This window comes from Saccopteryx bilineata, chromosome 2 (genome assembly GCF_036850765.1).
Source record: "Saccopteryx bilineata isolate mSacBil1 chromosome 2, mSacBil1_pri_phased_curated, whole genome shotgun sequence".
Lineage (NCBI taxonomy): Eukaryota > Metazoa > Chordata > Mammalia > Chiroptera > Emballonuridae > Saccopteryx > Saccopteryx bilineata.
Genome location: NC_089491.1, coordinates 1,426,109 through 1,446,763, shown reverse-complemented (window position 1 = coordinate 1,446,763; position 20,655 = coordinate 1,426,109). Strand labels below are relative to the sequence as shown.

General features: G+C 62.1%; 1 protein-coding gene across 5 annotated transcripts in view; it reads left to right on the top strand.

Moving 5' to 3' along the window:
• Window positions 1–20,407, top strand: part of NACC2 (NACC family member 2) — a 101,264-nt gene extending 80,857 nt beyond the window's left edge. For all 5 annotated transcript variants that reach the window (XM_066255709.1, XM_066255712.1, XM_066255708.1 and 2 more), the window contains exons 3-6: window positions 14,637–14,801; window positions 17,238–17,343; window positions 17,749–17,846; window positions 19,084–20,407. In XM_066255709.1, coding sequence (XP_066111806.1) covers window positions 14,637–14,801; window positions 17,238–17,343; window positions 17,749–17,846; window positions 19,084–19,589 — 875 coding nt within the window. In that variant the 3' untranslated portion in view covers window positions 19,590–20,407. The remainder of the gene's footprint in view (window positions 1–14,636; window positions 14,802–17,237; window positions 17,344–17,748; window positions 17,847–19,083) is intronic.
• Window positions 20,408–20,655: the final 248 nt, after the last annotated feature.

Genomic DNA, 20,655 nt, shown 5'->3' with positions numbered 1-20,655 from the left:
GGAATCTGTACAGTTGACTGCCGTGGTCTCCTTCCGCGACCCAGGGTGTTTCATCTAGAAGTAGGATATTTGCTCAGGAATTCCTCCGTGAGACACCTGTGATCAGATGAAGGAAATTCCTTTTCCAAAAGCAGGCGACACCCTCGGGTGCCTGCCTTGCCTTCCTGTCTCCCTGACGTCCGCTTCTCTCCTCTGCCCGTGGAGACGCTGGCACCCGGTTTACCCATGGAAGGGGTTTCCCTCTGCCGTCACCTGGAGTTGTTTTTTTTAAAAAAATTAATTAATTTATTTATTATTTATTTTTATTTTTATTATTTTTTTGTATTTTTCTGAAGCTGGAAACGGGGATAGACAGTCAGACAGACTCCTGCATGCGCCCGACTGGGATCCACCCGGCACGCTCTGCCCACCAGGGGGCGATGCTCTGCCCCTCTGGGGTGTCGCTCTGCCGCGACCAGAGCCACTCTAGCGCCTGGGGCAGAGGCCAAGGAGCCATCCCCAGCGCCCGGGCCATCTTTGCTCCAATGGAGCCTCGGCTGCAGGAGGGGAGGAGAGAGACAGAGAGGAAGGAGAGGGGGAGGGGTGGAGAAGCAGATGGGTGCTTCTCCTGTGTGCCCTGGCCGGGAATCGAACCCGGGACTTCTGCACGCCAGGCCGACGCTCTACCACTGAGCCAACCGGCCAGGGCGAGTTGGTTTTTAACGTGTGAGGTGGGGATGTAGACTGGCTTCTCCCCGTTAGCTCTCTGATTGATCCACCACCTTCTAGTCAGGGGTCCACCTCTTTTCCTTGTGGCCCTGAGCCGGGGGTCCCCTCTGTACGGACTGGCCGTCGGCCACGCGTGACTTCTGCCGGAATGCACCCTCCCTCCCCGAGGGCCGTGTGGCGGCGGTCTCTCAGCCTTGTCTCACTTCCCGGTGCCTTGGCGACGGTGTGTGCGTTTTTCTATGCCGTCCAGAACGGATTGGTCAAATTCCACACGGTCCCTGCGGGGATTTGGCTGGGGGAGTGCTACCTTGCCGATGAGTCTGGGGTGGACCGATCTCTCTCTCTCTGCATGGATGTATTCCGTTGGTTGTCATCTTTTCCGGCTCTTCTTAGGAATATTTTGTAGCTCTCTGCCCATCTTTTTGTTCTCCCAATGTTTATTGTATTGATTTTAGAGAGAGAAGAACGGGGTAGTGGGGGGAGAGGAAGGGAGAAAGACAGGAACATCAATCTGTTCCTGTATGTGCCCTGACCGGGGAATCAAACCGGCCACCTCACTGCATAGCTTCTGTTCAATTTCTTCCCAGAGATTCATCTCTTGTTTTGATTTACATGGTATTTAAATTTTTCATTAGAGGATTAAAAAAAAAACCTGGATTATATATTTAGAAATCTGGCCACTAGATAAACTCACTCATGTGTTCTGCATATTCTTTGCCTGCCTATCATTGCGGATTTTCATCTGGCAACTGTAACAGTTTTTATTTACCCCCATTATTGTTCGCTTTCTTCCTTCCTTCCTGGCTCCACTGTGCCGACCAGATCTCCCCTCTGCCGTCATCCCAGACTCGGGAGAAGCCTTCCCTCGTTCATCTGTGAGGAGGATAGTTGCTCAGGACTCCTTCCGTGAGACACTTGATCAGATTAAGGGAATTCCTTCTCCCCAAAGTAGGTAGGTGTTGAGTTTTAGCAAAAGCCTTTTCTCCACCCACATGGTCGTATAGCTTTTCTCTGCTGCTCTTCGTGGTTTCACCGACATTGATTGCTTTTCAAACAATCATAATTAGAAAGGAACCCTTGCAGCCCTGGCTGGATAGTTCAGTTGGTGAGAGCATCGTCCCGAAGCCTAGATAGAGGTTGCTGGTTTGATCCCCAGTCGGGGCGCACACAGGAACAGCCGGATGTTCCTGCCTCTCTCCCTCTCTCCCTCTCTCCCTCTCTCCCTGCCCCTCTCTCTAAAGTCAATACAATAAACATTAAAGAGAGAGAGAGAGAGAAACCCCTGGATCCCTGGCACAGATTCAACCTAGGTATGACTTGTATCCTTCTTACAAACCTCCAGATCCAGCTTCCTAGTTTGTGTGGGGCTCCCCCACCCCCATTATAGATGCCAGTCCTGAGGTGTGACACCCTCCGAGGTGTCCATTTCCCGGAATGTGCTTCGGGCAGAAAAAGCAGGTGAAATGCCCAGACCTGAGGGAGCTGTGCAGACAGCGCCCCTGGTGTTCCTGGCACCCACAACCCTGCAGAATGCCCCCACCACAGCACATGCTGTGTGGGCGCCAGTGGGCACACCCCAGACCCGTGTGAGAGGAGGCAGGTGGGTGGGCAGACCAGGGCCTGGGGCCGCGGTCTGGGTTAGATCGGCGCAGGGAGGGGCCCCAGCCACTTGGGATGAGTCCTACGTTGCTCATTTGCTAATGGTTTCTTTAGGATTTTTTTCCACCATGTTAGTGGGGGTGGGGGGGTGGGGGGCACGCCCTCTGGGTTCCCTGTAAGGGAACGAAGGTCTCACAGTGGTTGTCCAGGCCGGCTGGCCTCATCACGTGGATGGACCATTATTCCACGTTCTCTTTTAAAAGGGTCCGGGAGAGTGTGTATAAGATCACGCTGTTTCTTCCACAACCGTTTGAATACACCCCCTCCCCCGCGCCCTGCCACCCCCGCTGGAGCCAGGTGGGGCGGGTCTGAGCTCCTCGCCAGGTGCAGACATCCACTCCTTCCCGGGTCGGTTTGGGTGAGTGGTGGTTCTCCTGGGTGAGTGGTGATTCTCCTGGGTGAGTGGTGATTCTCCTGGGTGAGTGGTGGTTCTCCTGGGTGAGTGGTGGTTCTCCTGGGTGAGTGGTGGTTCTCCTGGGTGAGTGGTGGTTCTCCGGGAGCTTGTCGGCTTCATCTAGTTTCTAGACTCGTCGGCCTGCGTGTCCCCCCCCCCCCATATCCTCGTGAGGTCTCCCTGCTGTCCCCCGGGGGACGGGCGTGCGAGGCGTGGGCAGGTGTGTCCCGTGGCCTGCGTGTCCCCCCGATATCCTCGTGAGGTCTCCCTGCTGTCCCCCGGGGGACGGGCGTGCGAGGCGTGGGCAGGTGTGTCCCGTGGCCTGCGTGTCCCTCCGATATCCTCGTGAGGTCTCCCTGCTGTCCCCTGGGAGCAGGTCTGTCCTGTGGCCTGCGTGTCTCCCCGATATCCTCGTGAGGTCTTCCTGCTGTCCCCCGGGGGACGGGCATGTGAGGCGTGGGCAGGTCTGTCCCCCCAATATCCTCGTGAGGTCCCCCCGATATCCTCATGAGGTCTTCCTGCTGTCCCCCGGGGGACGGGGGTGCGAGGCGTGGGCAGGTGTGTCCCGTGGCCTGCGTGTCCCCCCGATATTCTCGTGAGGTCTTCCTGCTGTCCCCCCGATATCCTCGTGAGGTCTCCCTGCTGTCCCCCGGGAGCAGGTCTGTCCTGTGGCCTGCGTGTCTCCCCGATATCCTCGTGAGGTCTTCCTGCTGTCCCCCAGGGGACGGGTATGTGAGGCGTGGGCAGGTCTGTCCCCCCGATATCCTTGTGAGGTCCCCCCGATATCCTCGTGAGGTCTTCCCGCTGTCCCCCAGGGGACTGGCGTGCGTGTCCCCCCGATATCCTCGTGAGGTCTCCCTGCTGTCCCCCGGGGGACTGGCATGCGTGTCCCCCGATATCCTCGTGAGGTCTCCCTGCTGTCCCCCGGGGGACTGGCGTGCGTGTCCCCCCGATATCCTCGTGAGGTCTCCCTGCTGTCCCCCGGGGGACTGGCGTGCGTGTCCCCCCGATATCCTCGTGAGGTCTCCCTGCTGTCCCCCGGGGGACTGGCGTGCGTGTCCCCCCGATATCCTCGTGAGGTCTCCCTGCTGTCCCCCAGGGGACGGGCGTGCAAGGCGTGGGCAGGTGTGTCCCATGGCCTGTTTCTGCTCAGCCCACGGAGCTCAGCCTGCTGCTTGTGTTTCCAAAGAGCTGTTTAAAAAAAAGAAAAAAAAGAATGCAGAAACAAACAAGAACATGCAACAGAAGCCAGTGTGGCCCGAACGGCCTAAAGAAGCCGAGGGGGCCTCTTCGGCGAGCGCTGACCCTGGTCACAGACTCGGGCGTGTCCCTAGGGTTGGGGCTGCGTCTGCTGTGCCTTTCCCACTTGCTTCTTCACTGAGACTTTTTCTTTTAAGTGAGAGGTGGGGAGGTAGAGAGACAGACTCCCGCATGCGCCCGACTGAGATCCACCCGGCATGGCCACCAGGGGGCGATGTTCTGCCCAGCTGGGGCGTTGCTCCGTTGCTCAGCAACTGAGCTATTTTACCACCTGAGCTGTGGGCCATGGAGCCATCCTCAGTGCCTGGGGCCGACTTGCTCCAGCCGAGCCATGGCTGCGGGAGGAGGAGAGAGAGAGGGAGAGAAGCAGGAGGGGGTGGAGAAGCAGATGGGCGCTTCTCCTGTGCCCCAGGAATTGAACCTGGGACTTCCACATGCTGAGCTGATGTTCTCCCGCTGAGCCAGCCAGCCAGGGCCTGCACTGAGACTTGCTGTGGATTTCCCATCACGCTCGTCTTCTCAAAGGACCCGCCTGGGTTGTTGTTTTCTCTGTGACAGATGCTGACCCGTGTTTTAATTCCACTTGACCTCTTTGTGTGAGTTTAGCGTGCTCTTCTTTCCTTTGGGTCCTGGATTTCTCGGCCTGTTACACTGTTTCCACATGGGGCTGTCCACATCGCAGGCGGTGGTGATTCTGCCCAGCCAGCATGCACCGTGTCAGTTTATCGTCATCACTCAGCTCACAGAATCTCCTCGTGCGCCGGCCCTTTGCGTTCTGACCCCTGGGTGGTGTGCTGTTGTGTTTGCTTCGTTTCCAGATATGTTGTGGATTTCCTGGTCATCCTTTTGCTATGATTTCTTTTTATTTTTAACGTTTCTTTTATAACTTTTTTTTTTTTTTGGTGACAGAGTCAGAGAGAGGAACAGAGACAGACAGACAGGAAGGGAGAGAGATGAGAAGCACCAACTTTTCATTACGGCACCTTAGTTGTTCATTGATTGCTTTCTCATATGTGCCTTGACCGTGGGCCTTCAGCAGACCGAGTAACCCCTTGCTCGAGCAGTGATCTTGGACTTAAGCTGGTGAGCCTTGCTCAAACAAGATGAGCCCACGCTCAAGCTGGCTACCTCAGGGTCTCGAACCTGGGTCCTCCGAGTCCCAGTCCAATGCTCTGTCCACTATGCCACCACTTGGTCGGGCTTTTATTACTTTTTTTAAGTGAGAAGAGGAAAGATAGACTCCCACATACATCCCAACTGATATCCACCCAGCAACCTCTGTGTAGGGCTGATGTTGGAACCAACCAGGCTACTTTTAGTGCCTGAGGCTGGCACATTTGGACCAACCAAGCCACTGGGTGTGAGAGGGGAAGAGGGAGAGAAGCAGGAGAGGGAGGGGGAGAGAAGCAGATCATCTCTTGTGTGCCCTGACCAGGAATCGAGCCTGGGTCATCTGTATGCCAGGCCAACGCTCTATCCACTGAGCCGACAGGCCAGGGTGCTATCAATTTCTAACTTGAATTCCGCGTGGTTGCAGGGTAGACTCGGACCACCGTCATTGCTCTGAGATTTGTGGAGGCTCACAGACGCTGTGCTGCTCAGCCTAATGAACTCAGCGGCAGCTCAGTCCCCTCTCCGTGGTCCTGGTCTGCTTGTCACCCCTCGGGCTGGCTGAGGGTGGCGTGCTGCAGACCCGAGCTGGGGTGCAGGGCTGCCGTTCCCCCTTGGTCCTGCCACTTGAGGTTCCCGGTGGGGTGTGTATTCACCAGGGGTCCCCAAACTTTTTACACATGAGGCCAGTTCACTGTCCCTCAGACCGTTGGAGGGCCGCCACATACAGTGCTCCTCTCACTGAGCACCAATGAAAGAGGTGCCCCTTCCAGAAGTGCGGTGGGGGGCCGGATAAATGGCCTCAGGGGGCCTGTTGCGGCCCGCGGGCCATAGTTTGGGGATGCTTGCACTACACGCTGCTCTGTCTTCCTGTGGGCTTGGTCCCTGGGTCTCTGTGACGGCCCGAGGTGACCCCAGGTGGCTCCTGCTGCAGAAGCTGCGTGCCCCCCTCTGGGACAGCTCCCCGCGCGCTCGGTGGGGACCTGGCCCGTCCTTCTCTGTCTCCTTCAAGCTTCCTTTGTCCTTTCCTTCGGGGCTGTCCCTTGGGTTTCGTATCTTCTTATCCAGTTTCCACAGCTTTCCGTTTTAGCGGGACGATCGGGGGCCAGTCCGTTTTCTTACCCGTGTTTTGGGCTTTACCTCCCGTTCCATGCGTCCCACCGTTCCAGCCTGTCCCTCTGAGCTCGTCGCTCCTGCGTCACTAAGCGTCTTGTGCTGGCTGTTCCCCGTTCTGTGGTGAGTCTGTGTTACTACGGTCAGCGGGCTGGAGATTCAGGCCTCAGCCCGGCTCCTAGACGGCGGTGTCTATTCCGTCTCCTGCGCCCTCCCCCCCTCCCCCCGACGTGCCTTCCTATCTTTTTTTTTTTTTTTATTTGTATTTCTTTTAAGTTAGAAGTAGGGAGGCATCCAGGGTCCACCCGGAATGCCCACCAGGGGGCAATGCTCCGCTGCAATAGAAGCCACTCTAGTGCCTGAGGCAGAGGCCACAGAGCCATCCTCAGTGCCTGGGCCAACTTTGCTCCAATGGAGCCTTGGCTGCGGGAGGGGAAGAGAGAGACAGAGAGGAAGGAGAGGGGGAGGGGTGGAGAAGCAGATGGGCGCCTCTCCTGTGTGCCCTGGCCGGAAATCAAACCCAGGACTTCCTTTCACCAGGCTGATGCTCTACCACCGAGCCAACCGGCCAGGGCCCTGCCCTCATTTCTTGACCCTTGTCCTGTGGCTTTGTGTCTGGTCGGCTCAGGCATTCTCAGTCACCATGCACCCCCCGCCCTTCACCTGGGGCTCCTGTCCCACCCACTCCAGGGACTTCTATTTCGTGTTCTGATTTCCTCCCTTTTTCTGCGTTGAGTTGAGCTCTTGCCCAGCTCACAGCTCTTCCAATTGCTCCCTAGAGGAGTGTTTCCAGAACTCTTGTGGATCCGAGCTGTCTGGTGACGTTCTCCCTTTCGCACGGATTGGGGATGTCGTGGAGGGCGGGTCACCTAGGGTCCGTCTAGCACCCTCTGTAAGTTGGTTCTGATCGGTTGGGCCTGATTCCCTGTGACGTTGTATTGAATGCTCGACTTTGTGGGAAAACATTTGGGAGTTCCAAGCAGGCTCCTATTCTGAGGTCTGGGGACAGCGGTCGGAGGGCCGGGGACCATAGCCTCCTGGTGGCCCTGCTCCTGGGCACAGCCCTTTCCAGCTCTCAGCTGCGGGGGGGGGGGGTCCCCAAAGCGCTTCCTCCTTGGCAGGTCCCCGAACCCAGCGTTTGTCTTGTCTGATGCGCGAGACACCAGATCCTAGACTAACTGTTTTGAGTGTCTTGGCAGTGTTTTCTGAAGCTCATCCTGCAGACGCTGCTTCGTGGCCGACTAACCCGTCGAAGCAAAGTTGGGAAGTCGCACCCGGGGCCGGTCTCGGGGGCCGTGACCCACACACTTGGGTCCCTGCGGCCCCATTCCGCTCGGCCCACTGCGGTGCCCCTTCTCCTGGGGGCCCCTCAAGTCCAGGCAGCTTTTCCCGTCCTTGGCGGGGGTGAGTCCAGCATGAGCTGCCCCGCCCCCCGCGGGGAGGCTCTGGAGGGGAGGGTCTTACAGGTCAGGCCCGTTCGTTCTGAAGAGCGGGTGGAATCGGAGAGATGGTGCAGTGGGAAGATGTCCCCCGAGGTGCTCTCAGGGGCGCCCCAGGACGCCTGCGTCCTCTGCGTGTTTCGTCCATGTGCAGAGCGCGCACATGCGTGGCTTCTTACATGAACACGCTCCCAGTGCGCACAGAGCCCTGGTGGACGGGAAGCTGCGTGCGTCCTGAGGACAGCACCGGATGAGCCTGAGGAATTCACAGGAGGACGCAGAATAGAAAGGGTGGTCAGACCAGCACAAAGAGCAGGTGCTGGGACCACTGTGGGGGGGCTGGAGACCAGTTAGGGGGCCAGCAAGGTCCCCCAGGGCCAGACCAGGGAGACCAGTTAGGGGACCAGCAGGGTCCCCCAGGGCCAGACCAGGGCGACCAGTTAGGGGACCAGCAGGGTCCCCCAGGGCCAGACCAGGGAGACCAGTTAGGGGACCAGCAGGGTCCCCCAGGGCCAGACCAGGGAGACCAGTTAGGGGATCAGCAGGGTCCCCCAGGGCCAGACCAGGGAGACCAGTTAGGGGACCAGCAGGGTCCCCCAGGGCCAGACCAGGGAGACCAGTTAGGGGACCAGCAGGGTCCCCCAGGGCCAGACCAGGGAGACCAGTTAGAGGACCAGCAGGGTCCCCCAGGGCTAGACCAGGGAGACCAGTTAGGGGACCAGCAGGGTCCCCCAGGGCCAGACCAGGGAGACCAGTTAGGGGACTAGCAGGGTCCCCAGGGCCAGACCAGGGCAGGAGACAAGAGCAGCGTGACCCACTGGGGCCGGGGTGGCGGTGGTCAGGCCGTGGCACCTGCTCGGATGGAGACGGCTGAGTTGGGTGGGGAGATGCCCAGAGGGAGGTTCCGGTGTTCTAAGCTGTCTCACGGGGGCTGGCTGGTCAGCGGGTCCTGGGGGCCCGTGGTGCGGGATGGCCTTGGCCGCAGGCTCCGTGGGTGCTGTCCAGGGGCTGACCGCTCTCCCCCTGCGTTGTCCCCGGCAGGTGCCCCTGTACCTCCCCGAGCACGGGGACCCCAGGCAGCTGCCCGGCCCCTTCCTGCCTCAGCTCCCGGGGACCTGGGGTCGTGGGTGTTTGCACATAGCTCCTCATTTTTTCTGTTCCCACCTATTCCTGGTGTTTCCCGGCAGACTGTTGTTATTTCCTACCCGACCGGCCACATATCATTGTCTAAATGTGTTTTGTCCCACAATTCGGCGTCCGTGAAGTGGGAGGCGTCTTGTGCCTGTCAGAGTGTCACTTTTACTGTGGTGGCATGTCTGTCTTCTGACACATATAGGACAGAATGATGACCGTCACGACCCCCCAGTCCCTGCCACACAGGCCTGAGCGCCCCGCGGGAGCCGCCCCCCCCCCACTGTGTTCTAAGGTGCAGACACAGCTGTGTTAGTGCCGACGGACGTCCTCACGGGGTGGCCCTCCTCTGTGCTGCCCCACGGTCACCCACCTCTGTCCCAGGCAGACACAGCTGTGTTAGTGCCGACGGACGTCCTCACGGGGTGGCCCTCCTCTGTGCTGCCCCACGGTCACCCACCTCTGTCCCAGGCAGACACAGCTGTGTTAGTGCCGACGGACGTCCTCACGGGGTGGCCCTCCTCTGTGCTGCCCCACGGTCACCCACCTCTGTCCCAGGCAGACACAGCTGTGTTAGTGCCAACGGACGTCCTCACGGGGTGGCCCTCCTCTGTGCTGCCCCACGGTCACCCACCTCTGTCCCAGGCAGACACAGCTGTGTTAGTGCCGACGTTCGTCCTCACGGGGTGGCCCTCCTCTGTGCTGCCCCACGGTCACCCACCTCTGTCCCAGGCAGACACAGCTGTGTTAGTGCCGACGGACGTCCTCACGGGGTGGCCCTCCTCTGTGCTGCCCCACGGTCACCCACCTCTGTCCCAGGCAGACACAGCTGTGTTAGTGCCGACGTTCGTCCTCACGGGGTGGCCCTCCTCTGTGCTGCCCCACGGTCACCCACCTCTGTCCCAGGCAGACACAGCTGTGTTAGTGCCGACGGACGTCCTCACGGGGTGGCCCTCCTCTGTGCTGCCCCACGGTCACCCACCTCTGTCCCAGGCAGACACAGCTGTGTTAGTGCCGACGTTCGTCCTCACGGGGTGGCCCTCCTCTGTGCTGCCCCACGGTCACCCACCTCTGTCCCAGGCAGACACAGCTGTGTTAGTGCCGACGGACGTCCTCACGGGGTGGCCCTCCTCTGTGCTGCCCCACGGTCACCCACCTCTGTCCCAGGCAGACACAGCTGTGTTAGTGCCGACGGACGTCCTCACGGGGTGGCCCTCCTCTGTGCTGCCCCACGGTCATCCACCTCTGTCCCAGGCAGACACGGGTCCTGTTCTCGGTGCCAGTGATGATGCCTTTCGGAGATCGCCGTGCAAAGGAGTCACCCCACTCTCGGCCAGTAGAGACGGGCTGCTCGCACGCGGCAGAGTAAGTCTGAGTTCACCCGCGTACGCTGACCTGTGACCCGCTGTCTGAGTGTCTCCCTGTGTGTCACCTGTTGTAGGGCCTGGGGCCGTTTCCCATTTGGGACACTTGTGGTCAGAGCTGACACAGACATTCTTGTACAAGGTGCTGGGTGGACAGTCTTCATTTCTCATTTCTCCAGGGTTATTACCTGGAAGTGAAATTGCCTGGTCACATGTGAAGTGCAGGTGCAACTTTCTAAGAAAGCAACTAGCCGTATTCCAGCCCCTGTTTTCACTGGCCGGGCCGGTGGTTTTGTTGCCCTGCATCCTTGTCCACACTTAGTGTGCTCAGGTTTGCAGGCTTAGCCATTCTCCTGTGTGCCACATGGTGTCTCTCTGTGGCTTGATGTTGCTTTGTTCTAGTGGCCGACATGGGCTTGTGTGCCGTCTGGATCTTCTCGGGCAACATGTCTGTCCAGATCTTTGGCTCACTTTTAAAAGCTGGGCTGTTTATTTTCTCCCTGTTGAGTTTTGGGAATGCTCCGTGTTTTCAATACAAGCCCTTTATCAGACCCTTGATTGACAGGTCTGTCCTCCAGTCTGTGGCGAGCTTGTTTTTTTCACCCTTTCCAGACAGACGTTTTCCCATTTTGATAAAGTCCGGTTTATCAACGAGTTGTTTTATGGGTTGTGCTTCTTGGGTGAACGTCGAAGCTTTTAGCTGAACCCCAGATCACAAAGACTGTCCTCTGATTTGGGTGAAAAGTTTTATTGCTTTGTCTCTTACTTACGTCCAGGCCGGTCATCCCTCCCTGCTCGCTTTTGTATAAGGTGTGAGGTAGATGGAGGGCGTGTCTGTGTGTATTTTGTGTGTGGGAGCAGTTACCGGGGGCACTGTGTGTTGAAGGGGCTGTCGCCCCTCCGTTGAGTGACGTGAGCAGCCTTCGTCACCCGTCAGCTGCACGGGCTCGAGTGGGTCTCCGTCGGGGCCGGGGACGGGGTCTCCCTCTGCCTCTCCTGAGCGTCCGTCTGGGAGTCAGGCAGTGTGAGTCAGCCCTTGTCTTCACGGTTGGTTTCCAGTTGTATTTTTCTATAGCATTCAGGGCTGGGTGGGTGGAAGGGGGTCCTTTTCCTCTTCTGCCATTTTAACATGTGGCAGATTCCTCGGTGGCGTGGGTGTCACCTCCCCTGTTCCCCTTTCCTCCATCTCTGCTGCTCGGCCTCCACTCACGTGGGTGAGGCTCCCAGGGGTCCCGGGCTGTCTGTGCCGCCTCAAGGGTGTCACCCGGGTGGTTCCCCAGGGGCGCACTGTGCCTCTGGGGACGGGAACGGGGTTCTCCGTGCGGGGGGCTCTGACACGGTGCCCCCCGTGGGCCGGGGCCGTGGTGCGTGCTGCTGGGGGAGGAGGTGCGTGTTGCTGGGGGAGGAGGTGCGTGTTGCTGGGGGAGGAGGTCCGTGCTGCTGGGGGAGGAGGTGCGTGTTGCTGGGGGAGGAGGTGCGTGTTGCTGGGGGAGGAGGTGCGTGTTGCTGGGGGAGGAGGTGCGTGTTGCTGGGGGAGGAGGTCCGTGTTGCTGGGGGAGGAGGTGCGTGTTGCTGGGGGAGGAGGTCCGTGTTGCTGGGGGAGGAGGTGCGTGTTGCTGGGGGAGGAGGTCTGTGTTGCTGGGGGAGGAAGTGCGTGTTGCTGGGGGAGGAGGTGCGTGTTGCTGGGGGAGGAGGTCCGTGTTGCTGGGGGAGGAGGTCCGTGGCTTTCTTCCGGTTCCGAGTCAGCGGCCACAGGAGGTTGAGCAGGTTCGAGGTGGAGGCCAGCGTGACCCTGCAGACCGGCGGCACCTGTCACCCTTCCCGTTCACCCTTTAAAAATCACACTGACCATCTTCCCTCTTTGTAAGCGCACGGCTCGGCCGCGAGAGTCCCGTTCGCACTGTTGTGTGGCCGCCACCACCGTCCTCTCCGGGACCTTCTCATCTTCTCCAAACTGACCCTCAGTCCCGGTGAAAGTGACCCTCAGTCCCGGTGAAACACTCACCCCACCCCCTCCCCCAGCCCCGGCCCCCACCCTCCACTCTCTTGTCTCTGGATTTGACTCCTCTGCCCCCCCCATGCGTGGCTCACACAGCATCTGTCCCTTTGTGTCGGCCCGTCTCCCTAGAGTAATATCCTCGGGTCCTAGTCCTTGGTTGCTGGCTGGACCCATGCAGGGTCACAGGGTCCCTGAGGCCAGAGAGCAGGGGCTGAAGGCACACGGGGACCCCTCTGGATCCCCCACTGGAACCCCTGGAGGGTCCACACATGTGTCCTGTGACCACACTGGCGTGTTCTCCAGCCAGTGCGACCCGCTGCCCACCCCTGAGGCTGCCGTCCCGTTTGCCTAGGTCAGCCGCTGTTCCCGTCGAGGCCCTGATGACCGTGACTCACCTTCCCCACGTGGCCGCAGTTACGGCTCACGGCCGTTCAGGTGCTGCTGCTCCCTGTGCCCGTGCCGGGTGTTTGGGGCCGTGACCCTGTTGCTGCTTAACACGGGGCCTTTGATGGTGAAGGTGGCAGCCCTGCCTCAGTCAGTGGCCAGTCCTGGGGTGACAGGAGAGCACGGGGAACCTGTGCTCTGGGCACTTCCAGTGTCATCGCTGTCTGCAGGTGGCGACGCCCCCGACCCCGCCCAGTGCCCACCCAGGGGCTTCCCCCCACCCTTGCGGTCAGTCTGGAGTGACCCGGCCAAAACCAGAAACCCCGGGGTTCATGCCGGCGGTCCCACCCCCGCGCCCCAGGCACAAGCTCTCTGGGTTTCCAGAACCGAGCTGCAACTCGAGGGGGCCCCTCCTGTTCCAGAAAGGAGTCCGGCAGGGGCTGGGGCGCGGGGAGGGATTCGGGGCCCTTTCCAGGCGCGCCCCTCGGGTCTGGGTATTTTTAGCTGGCGCGGCACTGGCACGTGCTCAGCAGGAACAGCGAGCCCTTCTCCTGCTCTGGATCTGACGGATTCTGGCTCTCGGGGAGCCGGGTGGGCGGAGGCCGGGGGGGGACGACACACAGCGTGTGCTGTTTAGAGAAAGCACAGGACCCGGGTGGTGGGTGCGGCGGGCGCTCTGCCCATGCCCGTCTGCCTGCCTGCCGTCTGATCGCAGCAGTGGCTGTGGGGGGGAGGGGGGGCAGGCAGGAAGTCAGCTTTAAAATGTCATCGGGTTTCTTTGTGTTTTTTTTTCCTGTGCCCCCCAAGCCTCTGGGTGATACTCTGGGTTTGGAAGATTCTCCATGGTTCTCTGCTGATTCCCCCACCGCCCTGCTGTGTCCCCAGCATCCTGGTGGGAAGTGCCCCCCCCCACACACACACAGTGGCCATCTCTTGCTCTGCAGCTGGGGAGGGAGGGGGCGTCTGCTAAAGTGGAAGGCTTCCTCCTTCCCCCTGGACCTGGGCCATGCCTGGCCTGAAGGCTCAGACCGCTCAGACGGGCCGGGGCCTCCCTGCCAAGGGGCTGCGCCCAGAGCACAGGCAGAGGAGTGACTTGGGGCCCCTGGGTGGGGAGATGGGGTGACTTGAGAACTGGGTGTGGCTGGGTCCTCCCCACACTGCCTGGCACAGCCCCACCCCCTCAGCCTCCAGGTCCTGGTGCAGCAGAGGGCTGCGGTCAGTGTCCAGCAAGTGCCCGGCAGACCCGGGCAGGCCTCCTGGAGCACCAGAGGGGAACTCCCACCCCGGCCACGGGAAAGACACTGGCAGGCCTGTGGAGGGCCCGGCCGGGGTGCGGGGAGGGCAGGGTCATCTACTTGATGTCTGGCCTGCAGCACTTGTGCCCACTGTGGCTCAGGGACATCAGAGGGAGCCTCATCCCCCCCCCCATTATAGCTGCAGGGCTGGTTCACTCTGGTCCCTGACTATCCCCCCCCCCCTCGGCAAACACACCAGGAGCTGTCTCTCAGCCAGGTGCTGGGCTGCAGCCGCTGGGGAGGCCCCCACTCACCACTCAGGGAGACCTCCTTGCCCCGAGCCCTCCCCTCTGCCCAGCCTCTGCCCGGTCTGCAGGCCTCTGCCGGGCGGGAGCCCCCTAGGAGCCCCCTAGGGGCCTCCCAGAAGCCTCCCCGGCCTCGGCGACCTGTTCCCAGGCCTGCGGGGGGGGGGGGACAGGCGGGCACGCAGCGCCCCTGATCGGCCGGGTCTACGCCCTCCCCTCTGCCCGGTCTGCAGGCCTCTGCCTGGTGGGAGCCCCCCAGGAGTCCCCCAGAGGCCTCCCCAGCCTCCCAGGGGCCTCCCCGGCCTTGGTGGCCTGTTCCCAGGCCTGCGGGGGGGCCGGCAGGCACGCAGCACCCCTGACCGGCCAGGTCTACGCCCTCCCCTCTGCCCGGTCTGCAGGCCTCTGCCCGGCGGGAGCCCCCCAGGGGCCTCCCCAGCCTCCCAGGGGCCTCCCCGGCCTTGGTGGCCTGTTCCCAGGCCTGTGGGGGGGCCGGCAGGCACGCAGCGCCCCTGACCGGCCGGGTCTACGCCCACAGTGCAAGAGAAGCCGGAGCCGGTGCCGCTGGAGAGCCGCTCGTGCGTCCTCATCCGCCGCGACCTCGTGGCCCTGCCCGCCAGCCTCATCAGCCAGATTGGCTACCGCTGCCACCCCAAGCTCTACTCGGAGGGGGACCCCGGCGAGAAGCTGGAGCTGGTGGCAGGTGAGGCCCCGCCCCGCCGGCCCTCGTGGGCGATGCTGATGCCCTCGGAGGATTTTTCCTTGGTGGGGGGAGGGGGGGTGGCGTGAGCAATGAATGCACTCATCACACCCATCAGTCCAGAAAAAGAAAAAAGAAAGAAGAGCATCTTCTATTTCCTCTAATTTCCTTTTAGAAGAATGTGTCATTAAGAGGAGTTATTCAATTGAATTATTTTAGCATTTTAATTGAATCCCCTGGGCTGGTCTCACTTCTGATTGGTAGTGGAGGGGGGGGCAGCCACGATTGTGTTTTAATGTAGCGATTGTGTTTTAATTCAGGTCGCAGATAAACCCAAGCCGAATGCAGTTTCCCAGCCCCTCCGCCCCGCCCTCCCCGCCCCACCCCCGTCCTCCCCCCCCCCCCGCCCCCGTCCTCCCTCCCCGCCCTGCCCCACTCCCGTCCTTCCTCACTCCCAGAGTGCCTGCTGCTGGGGGGCGGGGGGCTCAGAGGGGCCTCTCGCAGGGACAGAAACAACTCGTCTGAGGCAGAGCCCATGAGGGCTGGCGTCAGAAATAGTGATCTCGTCAGTGGGATTTGTTTTTTTAGATTTTAAGGTTATTCGAGGGGAACGGGGACATGGGAGGTACTGTCATCCTAGCTGGTGGACGTGGAGCCCTTTCCTGGGATCCCTGCCCTTGTCCACGAGGGGTCCCACAGACAGGCTGGCCAGGACCGGGAGGGCACCGCCCTTGTCCACGAGGGGTCCCACAGACAGGCTGGCCAGGACCCGCAGGGCCCCACCCTTGTCCACGAGGGGTCCCACAGACAGGCTGGCCGGGACCCGCAGGGCACCGCCCTTGTCCACGAGGGGTCCCACAGACAGGCTGGCCGGGACCCGGAGGGCCCCGCCCTTGTCCACGAGGGGTCCCACAGACAGGCTGGCCAGGACCCGCAGGGCACCGCCCTTGTCCACGAGGGGTCCCACAGACAGGCTGGCCGGGACCTGCAGGGCACCGCCCTTGTCCACGAGGGGTCCCACAGACAGGCTGGCCGGGACCCGGAGGGCACCGCCCTTGTCCACGAGGGGTCCCACAGACAGGCTGGCCAGGACCCGGAGGGCACCGCCCTTGTCCACGAGGGGTCTAGGACCCGGAGGGCACCGCCCTTGCCCACAAGGAGTCCCACAGACAGGCTGGCCAGGACCCGCAGGGCCCCGCCCTTGTCCACGAGGGGTCCCACAGACAGGCTGGCCAGGACCCGGAGGGCCCCGCCCTTGTCCACGAGGGGTCCCACAGACAGGCTGGCCAGGACCCGGAGGGCCCCGCCCTTGTCCACGAGGGGTCCCACAGACAGGCTGGCCAGGACCCGGAGGGCACCGCCCTCCTCCTCGGGGCTCCACACCGGTTCCTCTGTGAGCTGCCAGGTCCCTGACGCCCGTCTGTCGGTGTTGGGGCTCAGGAGGGGTGAGGATTAGCCGCCTTCCCTGGCCTGGCACTTGGCTGGACATCATTAGGTTGTAGGGCCCCACCGTGCCCAGCCCCCTGGATAGGTCTCTCCCACGACAAGGAGGCAGGAGGTCCAGGGTGGCCTGCTCTGCGGTTGAGTTTGAGGCTTTGCAGATAGGAGATGGGTGGACAGGAGGACCTCAGGGACACCTGGCATGTCATGGCCAGGGGCTGCTGGGCAGTGCTACCCTGAGGGTGGTCTCCATGCAGAACTGGCCCCTGTACCTCTTTAACCAGCAGCTGCCAGCTCCCCTCGAAACCTAGCTCGTGGGAGAAACATGGTTCAGCTGGGGACGGTCCCCCTGCCTTGTCCCCTTTCCCGATAAGGGGGTTGGGCACATGCCCTGTGAAGTTCAGATGGTGTGTGTCCTTCCGGGATTTCACACTGCTGCTTCTCCAAAGTCGGGGCACCCCCCTGGTGATGTCCAGTGTAAGAGGACGTCCCCAAGCTCCCCGTGGGTCCTGCCAGCTGTTGTCTTGGTCTTTTGTTCCCGGCCTGGTGGGCGTCCGGACCTTGCCAGGCAGGCTCTCGGGGTGGACGTGGGTTCGGCGGTCGCACTTGTCCCTGGGCTGGCTGCTCCCTTGCCCAGAGGAGGCCTGTCCTGGGCCCGATGGACCGCCAGCCCGACCTCCGTGACCCTCTCTCTCATATTTGGGAACCAGGGGCTGCAGGGCAAGACAGAATGTTCTGGGAGCCCTGCTGAGCCAGGGAAGTTCCCTTGCGGCTGGAAGGGAACCAGCGAGGCTGCCCCCCGCCCTCAGGGTCTGGGCCTCAGCGCCCAGTGCGGCCCCAGGCCTGGGCAGGGGCCTGCAGGGCAGCTGTGACACGGCCCGGGGTCCTGCCCGCTGGAGTCAGGAGGCCTCCGCTGCCCCTCAGCCCTGCTGCCCGCTGCCGGCTGCCGGCCCCCGGGGAGGCCCGGCCCTGGCCTCACGGTCTCTCTGCCGGCCGCAGGCTCCGGCGTCTACATCACGCGCGGCCAGCTGATGAACTGCCACCTGTGCGCGGGCGTGAAGCACAAGGTGCTTCTGCGCAGGCTCCTCGCCACCTTCTTCGACAGGTAGGCCGCCCGTGGCCCCTCGACGCCTGAGCTGTCAGCTCCTGGAGGCCCCTCGCCTGTCCGACCTCACCCTGCAGTGCCAGCCGAGCTCCGGGGAGGTGTGGGGAGGACGTGGGGTCCCCCAACAAAGGAAGAGCCACCCTCCTCCCTTCTCGGGGGTTCAGAGCCACCCGTTCCCCTAAGGGGCTTTCTTTTCTCCCGTCCACCAAAGGGCCTGGGGCCGGCTCCCCCCACACACACCTGCACCCCCTCCCTGGGGTGAGCACCAGTCCACGGGGGAGGCCACAGGTGTATTTCCCACCCCACCCCCACGCCCACGGGCTCTCGGCTCCTCCGTCCAGCACGCGGGCGGGAAAGCCCATCCCTGCGGTCACCTGTGCTGCCTCCCCCCCACTCCCCTGCCAGGAACACGCTGGCCAACAGCTGTGGCACAGGGATCCGCTCGTCCACCAGTGACCCGAGCCGGAAGCCGCTGGACAGCCGAGTCCTCAACGCTGTGAAATGTAAGGGGGCCTGCGTCTCTGGGGGGGGGCATGAGGGGGGGGTGTCGGGAGGAGCCCCATGGTCCCAGGCCGGGCCACGCGGGTCAGGAGACAGGACAAAGCGGCTCTCTGGACCCAGGTCTCGAGGTGTGAACGTTCTTGGTAGGTTTCCAAGCGTGATGAATTCAGCTGCAGAACTATTTTCATATGTGAAATAGATCTAATTTTCCTCTTTGAACAAAAAACCCTTTATTTACACTGGGAGGTTATTTTGAGCCTTTGCCATCTGCTGGGTGGCTTCTGCCTCCTCCCCCTCCTGGGCGCACGGGGGTGGGGAGGGGAGCCCGGCCATCGCTGGGTCCTGCAGCCCCATCTCGGAAGGAGCCACAGGTGCGCGTCCTCCAGCAGCCGTGGGCACACGACCCCTCTCTCAGTTTCTTGCTTAAAAACATCTCCTGTTTTAGAGCAAAGAGGGGCCTTGGCAGTCAGTTAAGTGGGTGGTGCCCGTCAGGTCTCCAGGAAGACGCTGGGCAGGGGTGTGGTTGGCGCTGCCCGGGGCACCTGCCTCCGGACCCCCTGTTCTTACGGAGCTGGGCCTGGTGGCTCCTGGAGGAGGAAGTGGGAGAAGGGGTTTGTTACTATCGCTGCTGGTGCCGTGGCTGCTCACTGTCCCCGGGCTGGGCACCGGCCTCCTCCTCCGCCCTCCTTGCCCAGCCTGTGGGTGGGTGGGTGCCGGGCTCTTCTGAGACTCCTCCTCTGGCCAGGGCAGGGGTATCTGTCAGGCCTGTCTGACCAGACCCTGGATCCCGGGGGTGGTGGTGGTGCAGAGTGAGGAAGTGTGAGGGCCGGAGATGCTGAGGGGCTGGCCCGAGGCCACACAGCCAGGGGGGGGTCAGGGAGGGCCAGAGCCCCCGAGTCCTGCTGTCCACCCCGGAGCCACAGCCTTGCCTGCCACCCTGATCATTCATCTCTGCTCCTTGAATGTTCTGGCCAGCCTGGCTCAGAGCGTGGTGTGGTCTTCCAGCTGAGGCCTGGAGAGCTCAGGGTGGCCACATGGTCTCCGTGCCGGTGGGAGCAGAACCCAGCCCCTGTCCCCGGAGGCCCAGGAGCGGTCGCTCTGACCCCGCGACCTGTCCGGGCCGTCTCAGCTGGCTCCGGGGCCTCTTGGGAGACAGAGGGTCTGCAGCCGTGGAGCTCCGCGGGCAGCGGCCGCCCCCTCACGCCCACCCCCCACCCCGCCACCCCCCTGTCCTCCTAGTGTACTGCCAGAACTTCGCGCCCAGCTTCAAGGAGAGCGAGATGAACGTGATCGCGGCGGACATGTGCACCAATGCCCGCCGTGTCCGGAAGCGCTGGCTGCCCAAGATCAAGTCCATGCTGCCCGAGGGCGTGGAGATGTATCGCACGGTTATGGGCTCCTCGGCCGCCAGCGTGCCCCTCGAGCCCGAGTTCCCGCCCGCCGCGGCGCAGGTCTTCGAGCAGCGCCTGTACGCCGAGCGGCGCGGCGACGCCGCCGCCATCGTGGCCCTGAGAACTGACCCCGTGAGCGTCGACCTGGGCGCCGCCGCCAACCCCGCCTTCGAAGCCGGCGAGGAGGCGGACGGGGCGGCCGGCTCCGTCATCCAAGAGGTGGCGGCGCCCGAGCCGCTGCCCCCCGACGGCCCGAGCCCCCCGCCGCCCTTCGAGCAGGGCAGCGCCAGCTCCAGCCGGCCCCAGACGCCCGCGGCCAGGAGACCGGAGGGCTCCTATGCGGGGACCTTGTAGGGGGCCGGGGACCGGTACTAGCTGCTTGCATGCGTTACTAATACAAACAAAATGTGATCAAGCCACTTACCTACTGAACTGCTGTTGCCTGAAAACAATGTGATTTTTATTCTGCTTGTATTTAAAATCTACGAAGGAAACAAACGCATTCGTGACACTGTAAAACGATGAGGCCCCCCGCTGCCGGGCTGCGAGGAGGGACACAGGGCCCCTGTGGATACCTTGAGGTCAGTCTCCCAAAGTGTAGCTTCCTCCCCCCCCTTCTCGGGGAGGGGGGGCAGGCGAGAGGCCGCCAGACCCCGGTGCCCAGCCCTGCCCGAGTCTCCTCCCTTCCTGCTTCTCTGCCGGCACGAAGCCAGGGGCTCTGTGGCATGGGGCCCCAGGTCCTTACCCGTGAGGACCCCACCTGCCCGCCCTGGGGCCACGGCCAGGGCTGGGCCCCCCCAGGGGCCAAACTCTTCTGCTTTCCCTTCTTCCTGAGACACGGAGGGTCAGGCCTTCCGGGTCCGCCGTGGCGTGCGGGTGTGTGAGGACGCGCCCACGTGTGCGTGCGTCAGAGCATGCGTGGGGGGGCTGTGTGAGGGGCCGTGAGGGGCCTTGCTGTCCCTGCCAGGGGAGAAGGGGGTCCTGGCTGTGCCTGTTCTCAGCCCTGAGGCCCCTCGGTGCATGAGCCTGGCCCCTCCAGCTCCTGCCGGGCCATCCCCGGGGGGGCCCCTGCCCTCAGCCTTTCTTAGGGTTATGTTTGTTTATTCATTTGTTGTTGGGTTTTTTTGGTCTAAATTCAGATCTATTTCCTACATGGTTTGGAAACTTTCAGACCCATCAGAGCAAAAAAAAAAATTAGCCACTGTGGCTTAGGGGGCAGGTCATCTGTATATCATGTCCCCCCTACCCCAGGCCAAGTCCCACTCACCTCCTGTTGGGGGCCAGGGGTCCCCGGAAGTGTAGCCAGAGTGTGTGAAGAGGTGGAGGCCACTCAGGGCCAGCCTGGTGGAGGGGGAGTGAGTGCGCCCCACTCTGAGGCTGCAGGTGGGCGGGCGGTGGGCACAGGCCGGAGCAGGGGGCA